General features: G+C 39.6%; 1 protein-coding gene across 2 annotated transcripts; it reads right to left on the bottom strand.

Annotated features, from left to right (window-relative positions):
- Positions 1-8,457, bottom strand: arid5a (AT-rich interactive domain 5A). 2 transcript variants are annotated; one of them, XM_083911894.1, is made up of 7 exons: positions 8,438-8,457; positions 7,100-7,170; positions 3,858-4,026; positions 3,698-3,750; positions 2,309-2,406; positions 2,065-2,230; positions 1-1,972 (listed from the first exon to the last, which is right to left on the bottom strand). In XM_083911894.1, exons 1-7 carry the CDS (start codon positions 8,439-8,441, stop codon positions 728-730), a joined length of 1,806 nt encoding a protein of 601 aa, XP_083768020.1. In that variant the 5' UTR covers positions 8,442-8,457; the 3' UTR covers positions 1-727. The 2 variants fall into 2 exon arrangements, with proteins under 2 accessions (XP_083768020.1, XP_083768021.1); XM_083911895.1 differs by having other exon boundaries at positions 2,071-2,230.
- Between the last annotated feature and the right edge of the window lie 3,754 nt (positions 8,458-12,211).

Genomic DNA, 12,211 nt, shown 5'->3' with positions numbered 1-12,211 from the left:
TTTTAAATACATCTGAATGGCAAAGATATTTTGCTTAAAATATCCCATGGTGCATAGAGTATTTATTCAGTTTCATTGTGTACAACAGGCTTCACAATTCAGCGCAGTAAGGCGGTTATTTGCTTTCAACACAAAGTATTTTGAAACTGAAGTGAGAACAAACATGTAAGAACTGTGGTTTTAACAGAATTTGAACATGTTGTATAATCACAAAAATATGCCTTTTTTCCTGTACATGTAATTGTTTAGAGTGAATTCTAATTCTAATTTCATCACATCACAACCGGACACAGGTTACAGGTGATCAGTAGGTCTCAGTGCAGCGATACGGCCTATTGTTTTGTATTAATTCAAACTACAGGTGTAAAATATAATACATACATTTTTAAAGTATATATCTTTGCACAATTATGCTCTGAGTAAAATAATGCACCAGTTTGATGCATTTGGACGACTCAACCTGTGAGTCTAGTTTGGTTTTAGCCACAGAAGGTCCACGCAGTCACACAGTTTATTACAGAAACTAGTTCACTGTGGCACAGTTGTGTGTGAAGCCACAGAATCTAAATGTTTGCGTGGTGCACATATAAACACAAGTAATTCCACTATGAAATTACAGTGAGCTATAGAAAAGAAGGCCATCAAGCTTAATGGTTGCCTTCCTCAGTGGAAAGATGAACTACTGGGTTTTTTTTTTAACTGAAGTATGGCATTAAAATACAAAGAATCACAACTTGTGAGGATAAATTGGATGCATGGCAGGTAGAATATATTCGGTTTGGGGATGTAACAGAGGAAAGGAGTAGGAATATGGGAAAACAGCAGACCCAGTGAGAGCAGAATGACCTGGACCCATTGGGACTTGTCGGTACATTAGCTGAGAGTGAGGTAGTCTCATTCTGCTGGGGAGAAAAGCAGGGTGGAATAGAGGCTGGTGCCGAGAGTCTCTCCCCGACTTGTCGTAGTTCGATAGGACGCACGACACCGGCAGGCTGGCGGTAGAAGTAACCAGACTCTGCTGAGTGGGGGGAACTTTTTGTAGCATTGTCCTTGATTTCTCTCTATTCTCTGTCTGATAAAGCCACGGAGCCATGTTGTTCAGCTTCTTCGCACAAGTCAGAGAGTCTTCCTGCTGCATCAGCCTGCCCTGGTGAATTCTATAACTTGGTCGAATAGGAGCGGGCCGCAGAAGCTGCATAGATTTTGGAATAACTTTGGTGAAACAAGAGGTAGGTGTTGGAGCCCAGTCGGATCTCACGGTGAAAGAGGAGGATGAATAGAAAGGGTGGGCGAATTTTTTGCCACCACCTTTGTGGGCTGGCTTAGAGGCAGAGTCTTTAATCTGGAATTTGATTGAGTCTGCGGATTGGGAGCGTACATCTTTATTCTGTCCTGCAGGGTCTCTGGATATCTGACTACAGCTCACAGACTTGCTGTCCTCACTGCAGCCGGATGTCTTTTTGACAGAGCTGGAACAGTTGGGGGGTAGTTCAGAGCCTGCTGCAAGTTTATCTTCATTTCCTTCTGGACTGTCCTCTGATGAAATAGAGTAAGGAGAAGGGCTGCGTGAAGAGGAAGGGGATGAGGGCAGCGGGGAGCTATCAGAGGAGATACAGTTTTGGCTGGAAGAAGCCCGGGCCGGAGACTGGGAGCGGTGAATGACGGAAGGCCTCTCTTTATCCTCGCTCTGAGGACTCGGGGGCAAGATTAGGCTCGCCTGAGCCGTCCGCTTTTTTTTCTCCAGAGGAGAGATGACCTCTCCGGCAGCAGACGGGATACGAGCAGTCCAGGGGCTGGAATTAGGGACCTCGACAAGGTGGGCATAGACAGAAGTACAAAGACCGGCAGTGGCTCTGTTTGGCTTGGAACAGTCTGGGTGGTGTCTATCAGAGGTGGCGACCCAGAGAGCTGGGTGAGGATGCAGCCCTGCTTCACTTTGGCAGGCAGCCTCAGGACTTCTCTGGTTGAGTATCTATACAATGATGCAGGGGATATTTTAAGATACATCACATAGCAATAAAGACTTCTCTTTTTTTGAGACTTTTTAACAGACATAGTAAATACCTCCACCTCTGAATCCATCTCTCTATCTGACTGAGTCCTTTTCCTCTTCCTGTCAGCCTTGGCGACCTTGCCATCCAAACTCCTCTTATATGGCTTCCGTGGTTTGTTTGGAGGAAGAGGTCTGTCCTCCTCTCCTTTTATGTGTCTTTCAAAGGGCAGCACCAGCCTACATAAAACACATCTCTGATTAGATTACATACAATGATTTAATTGACAGGTTAGTTGGAAACAGAATGGTCCTCACTTCTCATAGTGTCTGCGAGTACAAGTAGCAGCGCTGGTGCTACCTGGGCTTCCCCCCAGCTCATCATACACTTTCTTCCATAGACGGCGTGCTGTCACCTGTTGGATAACACAGAGTGAAAAAAACGTCAATCCACAGAGAAATACACAACTATGATGTCAGAACTTCTTTACGGATGTAAAGGATGCATCAAATATACTATACACAGGTAAAAACAGTGGGGTTTTTTTTTGTACAGTAGCGCACCAATGATACACACGTATTGTTAAAATGTTACACATTTCGAAGGTTGTGTAACCACTGCTCCTACTGTGACAAGTTTACATAAGCCTAATATTAGTCACTTGTATAAGACAGGAAACACTGACAATGACTGATGGCCGCACATTCAGTTTTCAATGGAAGTATCAGGGGAATTCGCAGTCATATCATACAGTTTGCTATCATTACTTGGTATATGAGTTGACGTTGTGAATCAGTCACGACCCCTTTAATGTCAAAATGATAACAAACTATTTGTTTTTAAAGCCTTTCTTGAATAACGTACACTTTAATAATGACTGGGTCATGGGGTTCTCAATATGAATGTCTTATTTGGAGAAGCACTACACCAGTGGGTAGAAAGTGCTGCTACAGTGCTGTTACAGTCATTCTCTGGCTGCAGTGACATCCAGAGCTCAGATGCGGAAGACCCGCAAATACTGATCAATCAGAGCAGACTGGGATTTTTTGGGAGTAGAGTTCAAAGAGACAGGTGCTACAACGGAGCGTTTCACCAGTGAATATAGGCAGAGCCAAACAGACAGTATGAGAAAAATAATGTGTTTATCGAACATTAAAGCATTTAAACATCTTCTAGTAGAAGCATGAACCAGAAAATGATTATAATATGGGACCTTTAAATGTATTTAACTGACACAAGGGATGTTGTGGACTAGCGCCTTCTCTCCTTTTGAGCCTTCAGAGGCAAAATTGGAAGTGCTTTGGTTACAAAAAATTTAAACATTTACCTTAATTTAAATGTAAGTAAATTTACCCTGCGATAGTGTGCTTTGACCCCAGTTTACTTGCTTTCAAGTCTATTTTCTAAACTGTTGGTGAAGGGAGGGGACTAGTTTCCATTTCAATGCCATTGTCTGCTGTTTTTCCGCACACAGTTTAATGTTTTTTATTTTTAACATATGTAGGTGGTTTACACCCTGCAAAACAGTGGCAGCGGGGATAGAGGTGGTCAGGGTCAACTAGGTTTCGAGTCACAGTGACAATATCAGTGACAACAGAGCAACAACGTGTGGTAGAAACCACCATGTTACAACACCTGACCTATAGCTCATTTTCCACTTACAAAACCGGAAACACACCAGTCAAATGAACATAAGTTGTACTTACTGAATCGTAGCCCCCAAGTTTCTCAACAGCTTTGTAGATCCTCCAAAGATTAACTGGGGGAAAAACACACGCATGAGAACCTTATTATTTTAAATTCAGATTCTAAGTGAATATTGTGTTCATTCAACGGCAAGCACGATGCTAATGGATGTCAACTCACTCTGTTTGAAGCCCAGATGTGGGATCCTTTCTATGGGTGTTCCTCTGTCCTTCATAAAAGAATGCAGACTTGATATAAATGCCTTCTCCTCCATCTGCACTAGATTAGGAGTTGCTGCCTCCTCGCATTCAGTCGTTGAGTCATGAATCTCAATGACGGAGGGAGAGGCCTAATGTGGAGAAAACAGATGCAGAAGAGAAAAAAATGTCAAATGTTTTGCATGAAAATCAAGTAGCTACTGTAAATGTAACACAGTCCACTGCACTGAACTAGAAACCAGTGTTAGAGTTGAAGGTATTATCAAAGGTGGGAAAGGAGACACACACATGCATCTCATGGGATGCAGATGTTGAAATGAAACATCAAAATCAGAGAGCAGGGTTTTACCGCTACTTTCAATAGATAACCGCTACACATCCTGTCTGGAGAGAAAGCAGCAGACTTGTGGGGTTTTTGGTCTGGAGTTGTCAGTCGCTGGTATCACAAATGTCATTTTGAATAACAAGCATAAGTCAAATTAAGGATTTTATACATTGAAGTGTTGTAAATAATATATTTATACATATCAGTGTATATATCAGTGGTGATTGATGAAAAGGCAGACTTTGTAATATCTAAGGAAAAACTGGTTGAAACATGTTTGCTGTATTTCTGCAGAACTGGTGACAGTAACTCTGAAGAAGATTTTAAGATAAGAAGAAATAAGTAAGAAATTACAGGGATCCTGTGTTACCCAGACTACCCAGAACTCCAGTATGAGAAATTGACAATGTCACTATTTGTGGTTTGCAAGAAAGAAGAAATGAAACAGTGACATGCACAGTCAAAATGGACAGTTAAAACTGTTCCAAGAAGTGTATAAAAAAAGGAAGACATAAGGGACAGTTACCCCCAAAATCAAACTGTGCTATTGAGAAAAAAGGAAAAATATGTATTTTTGATTCTGGGGTGAACTGTCCCTTTAAGAAGAGAACCTGTAGATGAAGACGATACAATGTCTGTTCTTGTTGTATGGCTTTAAAATGTTCCATATTGTAAAAAGTGAGATTTCCATGTCTTTTTTAATTTATTATAAGGAGGGTTAAGGTGCTACATAATTCAGAAAATGTTCCTTTAAATGGGCAGCCAGGACTTCCGTACGGTTGTGATCTCACAACTATATAAAGGTAAATTTCCGTTCAGTGCGGCTACCATCATTCCCCGACGGTGCAGAGACGATGAGAGTGCAGATGTAGAAGACCTGGAAACCGTCGGCTAGTCGGCCTTCGTTGGGGTTCGTTGGGCTTCATTGGGCTTCGTTGGGCATGCTTTGTTGTTCCCGTGCTGGATAACAACAGCATCTTGAGCTGTCCTGTAAGTTTTCCAGTGTTCCTTTTTGGATAATGGATACAGACTACCTCCGGCCGAGTTATCACCTCTCACGCAGGCGCAGACATAGTTGGCCGTCTTTGTGGTGTCACCTTTTGGGTGAGACACAGGCGACACCAGGCGACACAACAGTCGGCCCAAAATGCAGATGTGAGTCTAGAGTCTGTTGGGGCCCTAGGCAAAAATTCACAGGGGGCCGCATGAAGTATTTGTCACCATTATACTTGTTGTTTGTTGAAACTGAATCATGCACATCACATCAAAAAAATATATTTTGGGGCCCCCTTAGTGAGGTCAGGTCACTGTCATTGCAAACTTTGCACTTTGCACATTGTCACTGCTGTAATTTAAAATGTAATAATAATAAGTCCCATTTGAAAGTAAGATTTTGGGACAGTGCTTTTATCTCTTTAAAAAACATAACCTTTTTGTCTTTTGGTGTGCGCGATATACAGTGTATGGTATTGTTAAGTGTCAGTTTTTCTCTGCAACAATATTATTCCCACTGGCTCAAACAGTGCAAAATGCGAATATACTCACTTCTGTTATTTCACGCCAGGTATTCAAATGTGAAATCTCACATTGCCCACTGTGTTGATCAATTTTAATAGATGAGATGTGAAAAGAGAGCGCTATATGAACAGTGTCAATATTTTACTTTGAATCAGCACACAGATAAGCTGCTTTATTTCTGTAGCAGTCACTGTACAACAAAACAGCTTGACGTGGTTTCATATTGAATAAAGTTCCTCTATGTGGTTCCTGGTTCCGAGAAGTAGGCCTCTGTGAGTAATAGTGAAGGTGCAGGCCTCTAACCAAGATAGCCCCGACTGAGTCACAGCTCAGCGGCTCCACACTGCTGTTCCCAGCCACCAGCTCTGGGTGGCTGGGTCTCGCACCTGCTTTTCCCACTGCAGACATTATGTTTGTATTACAAAAAAGGGATGTCAAAGCTTGTTACATTTCACAATGCACTTTGAATTGTTCTATTTTCATAACAGTGATTCGCGGATAAACTTGGAACAAAATTCTAAAAATCATGAGAAGGTGGTACATACGTTAAAGCTTGCAAATTGTTTGCATGGGATCTTGAATAAAACATATTCAGTGACTTTCAGTCGCTGTTTTCAGATCTAATTCACAAAACTTTCAGGTTCGTGCATCAATGGTTGCCAACAGGAAACGTCTGCACTCGAAGCCACATATACCAGAGCCCCTTCACAGCAGAGCTCGCTCTTCGTGCACCAGAGTGCGAAATATCATTATGAAACACTCGGTTGATTTCCACTAGATGAATCTTTTTGTATTTCTTTTGGAAAACCGTGTGGGTGATGTTGATGTCAGTGTGTTGATATGTAATTCTCGCAATGATTGTCAGTGGCGGGCTGGATTGATGCTATCGGCAGGCCAGAGGTCACCACAGAAACCACCAGGCTTTCAACTGACATCGGCCTCGGAAATTTGATGACCGAATTTGTGTTTCTCATATTGTACCTCTCATATCAGTTACCAGAAATATGGTTTGTGAGGACCTCCTGCAGTTTCTGTATGTGCAATGAAAATATTGTGGGGCGTCTCTATGGGGTGAGATGTGCGTGCGTTTCGTGGCCCTCTGAGAATACAACGCAGAACCACTCATTCCTTGTTACTCATTTCACAATCAGCCACCGACATGAAACAACTGTACACAATCAGCACTTGAAACATTTGCCACTATCACAAATTCACTTAAAAAAAGGGAAATGAAAATGCAACGCGAAGCTCACTCTGAGTAGTCATGTCTATAGTCACTGATTAACTGTAACTGATGGAAATTGCCCAAACTGCTGCCAGGAGGCCAACTGACATTTTATTAGTGGTGACTTAGTTAGTACCTTATTGTCGGTCCCTCTCCCTTCATCACTGGCTGCTGATTGTTGTGACGTCTCATTCTGGTCTTCTTGAGCTTCACAAAACACACAGCAGGGACAAGACATTTAACATTTGACTCCAAAAAGAGTTGTGTGAATTACAATTTAAAGAACCACAGTCAAGACAGTGAGCACTTCTTCATTTCAGGAAATATTGATGAATGTTCCACGTTACTGAAAAATGATATGCAGAAATGCAGGTTACAACGTCTCATTCATAACAAAAAAACTGTATTACGGGAGAACGTCATCACTGCCGGGAATGTAGTCGTTTATCATCATTTGCATAATGGTCAGATGATGGATCGAAAAATAGCAATCTGTAGAAGATATTGTCAACTGAGTCTGATGTAAAACCACAGGTTGCAAAACCACTTCCTGCTCATGAACATAACCGCTTGTGTGCAGCCCTGTATGATATTGTAACATAAATATTTGGCAACGGTGAGATAATCTCAAGCAATAAACAGCGATTTACTGTACACACTCTGATTCCCTGTGTTTAGGTAAGCACAAGGACTGATGAACAATGCACACAATATTACTATTGATAGTGGAACACGAGATGTTGGGAAATACTGTGCGTTTTATTCCCATGCACTAGATTCAGGACCGCATTAATGCATCTTATGAGGGAAAATTAAAATGGATATTAAAAAATCACCAGCCCTGAGAAAGTGATGTGATTCTGAGAATGGTTATTTAAATTTCTTCATGAGCTGTCAGCCCCAAACCTCGTAGTCCTCCACCCACAGTGATATCACTGGTGTGCAAAACCAATATGCTTCTCTTTTGAGATCACTTATTTCCTGTACTGCGGCTTGAACCTTTAATTCTGCTTTCAGTAGCCTCTAACTTCTGCATTTCAAGTGTAGGAGACTTATTGTTGATTTACTGTATTATTTCTGTGGCACTTTCGAAACATACATGCCACTGTTTATGGGTTTGTTTCTTCACAAAAGCATTATGGTGTTTTTTACCAGATATTGATCTTAGTCCGAATGTTGTGATATATTAATCTGAGCACTTGCGGTTAATAATAAATTCCTGAGGTCTTATGGTTCTCTTAATCAAAATTGTTTCCCTACAAATCAGTATAATGTACAATCATTTACTTGCGAAAACATACTTATTTATTTAAATACATTTTATAATCAACTTAATTTAAAGTGTTATATATAGTGTTAACATAGATCAAGATAAATAACTAAAACTAAACACTGTTCAGTGGTTGTAATAAATACATAAAACAGAAAATATGATTAATATCTGGCTTCGTTATAAAAGAAAAATCCTTCTCACCCATTTCCAGAAGTTGCCGTCTAGTCACTGGCCTGAAAGAGTTTTGTGACAGTAATTCATAGGCACCCTCTTCAACTTCACACCACGAAACAGGAAGGTGTCTCCACACACAGTTTCATTGGTTGTGCGTCTCACACCGCAGCAAATGAGTCTGGGAAACTGAGTCTTTGGGGTTTTTTGGCTACTCAAGTCTCACAATAGTCTGTCACCTGATTTTCAGACAGAAACCAACATCTGCGTTGAAATTGTTTGTTCTTTCTCCAGAATTTCAACAGAATCTGGTTTCATAAATATGCAGGTTATTGTTTACGCGTGGAACTGCTTTTTGTTCTATATTTTTTTAATGTGCGCATGAGAAAAATGGATCCAAGCGATGACTCATAAAAATACACTTCTTCCATAAAGTTCCCAAGTTATAGTTACTCAACTCAGTTAGAATGGATTAAGCCTGGTTGCCTTCTTCAGTGTAGAGACTGGACTTAAATGCACCATAATAGCTGAATTTGGGGAAATTAAATGAAGTGTTTTAATAGCATTCCAGATGTCTACGTTGTTAAAACAATCTATTTAGAGTAAGATTACTATAGTGGAATTTATTCTTAATAAAGGAAGCAAGGCTGCATCACTTACCGTCAATGTAAATCAGTAAGCATGGGAAAGGAAATCACTATATATCGGTGACCAAAATGTGTGTGTTGCTAGTTCAGCATGGAAATGAACACACAGTCACAAAATATCCTCAAACAAGTATAAAACGCAGAATAGAATATCACTATGAGTAAGCATTTTGAAAGTGCCATGTTTTAATTTATTATGACTTTATCTGGTGTGTGGTTATTATTGGTTATGGTAATAAAAGTAGTTTTATTTGATGATGTAACTATTTAATGATACATGTGGTTAGGAATGTCCTCTGTCGCCTGAGGCATAATCCCGTCCATGATTGTTCAGTTAATGGCAAAGCAGTTCATAAAAATGAAATACCAACCTCAGCACAGACCTGTTTTTCTTTTTCCCAGCACAAAACTGTACAAATACAAAGTAAGAATCAAGACAAAGTTAGCATTGTATAAAATGAGCTGTTGTGACCTCACAGCCTCACATAATCACAGCCTCGTGAAACTTTACAACCACAAACTACTTAGAGACCGAGAGCATTCAACAAACATCTTGATTTACAGATGAGCCCACTCTGAACAACAAATAGTCTGTTAAGGGTTTAATGTTATTCGGACATGTGTGTGTGTGTGTGTGTGTGTGTGTGTGTATAAATATATATATATGTACATATTGGCCATCCATATCTTTCAGGCCATGGCCATTAGGAACCATTTGGAAGAAGCAGTGTTTCACTTCCTTTAAAGGTAAGGCCTTCGATCCCTGCAGACTTGCATATACAGTGGATATCAAATTTAGAGAACAAAGTATTAATTCTTGATTTATTCTGAAATACTGCTGTTTTTTATTGTTCAGAATTTAATAAAATATCTGCTGTGGCCATACCACTGCTGTACTAGCATGTTTTTTTTTTTTAAATAACCAAAGAACTTCAACAAAAACCTTTATTTAAAAAAACATGAGCAAAATTAGAGAACGCTTTCAGATCCCTCCCAGATATTGGCATTAATGTGGCACCGGCCAGACAATTTACTTAATTGTTGGACACACCCTATTTATCTGGCAGCTCTCCTCGTTACTTTGCGAGATGGAAAGCTGCTCTAAGGTGACGGAAACATTCATTTTCTTCATTTTTGAAGAAGAGTGTATAAAAGACTTGGCTGGTCTGCAGCGATCGAAGACCTTACCTTTAAAGGAAGTGAAACACTACTTCTTTAAAATGGTTCCTACTGGCCATGGCCTGAAAGATATAAACTAAAAATAAAATGCCAGGACAATGCAGAAGCAGCTTTTTCCACTAGAGATGAGTGGCAAACGGGTAATCACACGGTCATCTACTTCTCTACTCACAGTTATAAGTCAGAGGGAGGTGTATCAAGATTTTATGTTTGTCATGGTCATATTGAAATCAAGGTCAAGCTGCTTTCTCCATTGTCCTTTGTCAGTCCCACACTCAGTGAAATGATCTTGTGATAAAAAAAAAAACACACTGATGGGTGATGAAGCTGCACTCGACACTATCCACATTTCCTCCCCATGTTTTTGATCTGTTTAAAAGGGGGATGCCCTATTTCTCCATCTGTTGCGGATAGAGTATGACATTTCAGAATGATTAACATTTAAATGTCAAAATAACCAAATATCTACAAACTGTCCAAATCTCAAGAGGGATTTTTTTCTTTCGTTTGATAGATACAAAACAAGTTTTTGTTTTGCCTTTTTGAGATGATCAACAAGGTTCTCTGCACAAATGGAAGTAATGTGATATTAAAGTGTTTACGCAGCTCCGATATGAACAAATGTAGATGTAAAATGTAGAAATAAAATGTTTGATCTAGATTAGACATCTGATTCTCTACTTAAATGCAGACACATAGGCTTCATGAGGCAAGAACGATCTAAAGCAGAAATAAAAAACGCGCAAAGATGAGGTGTGGTGATGTTTGAACTTATACAATAACACAAAGCTTTTTAGGACAATAACTTTGATTCTATTTGATTGAGATAATATGTTTTTCAGAGCTCTTGTGAGCTATTCTGTCTCCTGCAGGCGTCAAAAAAGAAATCAATGTGGAGACGATGATCGAGAAAATCCCCAGCTATTCATTTCAGACTTTCACTGACATAAACATAAGAGGTTGAGGTGAGGGCAGCACAATGTAAATGACGAGTGGAGAAAATATTGTGAATCCAACACAGAAAAGATTTCCTGGCTGAAGTGAGTCACTATCCTGGGAACTATCTGATAAAGTATTTAACTGGTAAATAAGAATCCAGTGATGGTGAGAAACGGTCATGGGGTTAAAGACGCACCCTGTTGTTTAAGGAATAAAGACAAACGTACAGATCTGCAATCATTAAAAGCACAGGTGTAAAACTTTAATTTTTGTATCTGTAGTGTTTCTATATGGTGTAGGTGTAAGTGGAAAGTATCCTGAAACTAAATCCAAATAACAGGTTGATTCATTTAGTGACACGATATTAAATAGCATTTAAAGACTAAATTTGATACAGGTGGAAACTGAATATCTGGGAAGTATTTGATGGAACTATTATAACTATTATTTAGATGTGAGATTATACAGCAGGACTTTTATGAAACACTCCTGAGGGCCTAACATTTCAAAGATTGCAATTTAAGAAAGAAAAAAGATTAGCAATTTATGACAAATGTTACCTTACAGTATAACCTGACTGACGTGAGTATGTTTATAAAATATGCAAATGCATTAGTAGAGGTTACCTTAAACCCCAAAAATATAAGAAATAATGTGGAATTGGCAAAGCAAGTAAACTGATAATAGAGGTAGACTGAGATTATAAAATATATTGGAAATCCACGTTTTATACATATGTCATACAGTCTTTTGATTATTTTAAATTTGTAGGACATCCTTTGTCATTCAGCGAACCAAGGTTTAACAGAAGGATGTGAGATAAGTAAAATCAGTTTTCATGTGAAAATGAAACCTATGCATTAGAGGTGAATTCCCCAGCTGTTGTCTCATTCCAGGAAACTGATAGTAGAGCACATACTGAGTCTGTGTGTACGTCTGAGTTCCTGTTAGACCTCTGAAATTCCCTTTAGGTTTTCTGAAATGTATGCAGCCTGTGATATACTTGGCCTACCTGAGAAGATATGACAACACAGCTGGG

Source organism: Echiichthys vipera (genome assembly GCF_963691815.1).
Source record: "Echiichthys vipera genome assembly, chromosome: 4".
Classification (NCBI taxonomy): domain Eukaryota; kingdom Metazoa; phylum Chordata; class Actinopteri; order Perciformes; family Trachinidae; genus Echiichthys; species Echiichthys vipera.
The sequence above is the reverse complement of the archived record's forward strand: the minus strand, read 5'-3'. Positions and strand labels throughout refer to the sequence as shown.

Bases quoted from the DNA above. Each gene is read 5' to 3' on its own strand.
- arid5a (XM_083911894.1), bottom strand. The intron at 3,751-3,857 runs GTGAGTTGACAT...TTTTTCCCCCAG, and splicing joins ACATCTGGGCTTCAAACAGA to TTAATCTTTGGAGGATCTAC. The intron at 2,407-3,697 runs GTAAGTACAACT...GTTATCCAACAG, and splicing joins AACTTGGGGGCTACGATTCA to GTGACAGCACGCCGTCTATG.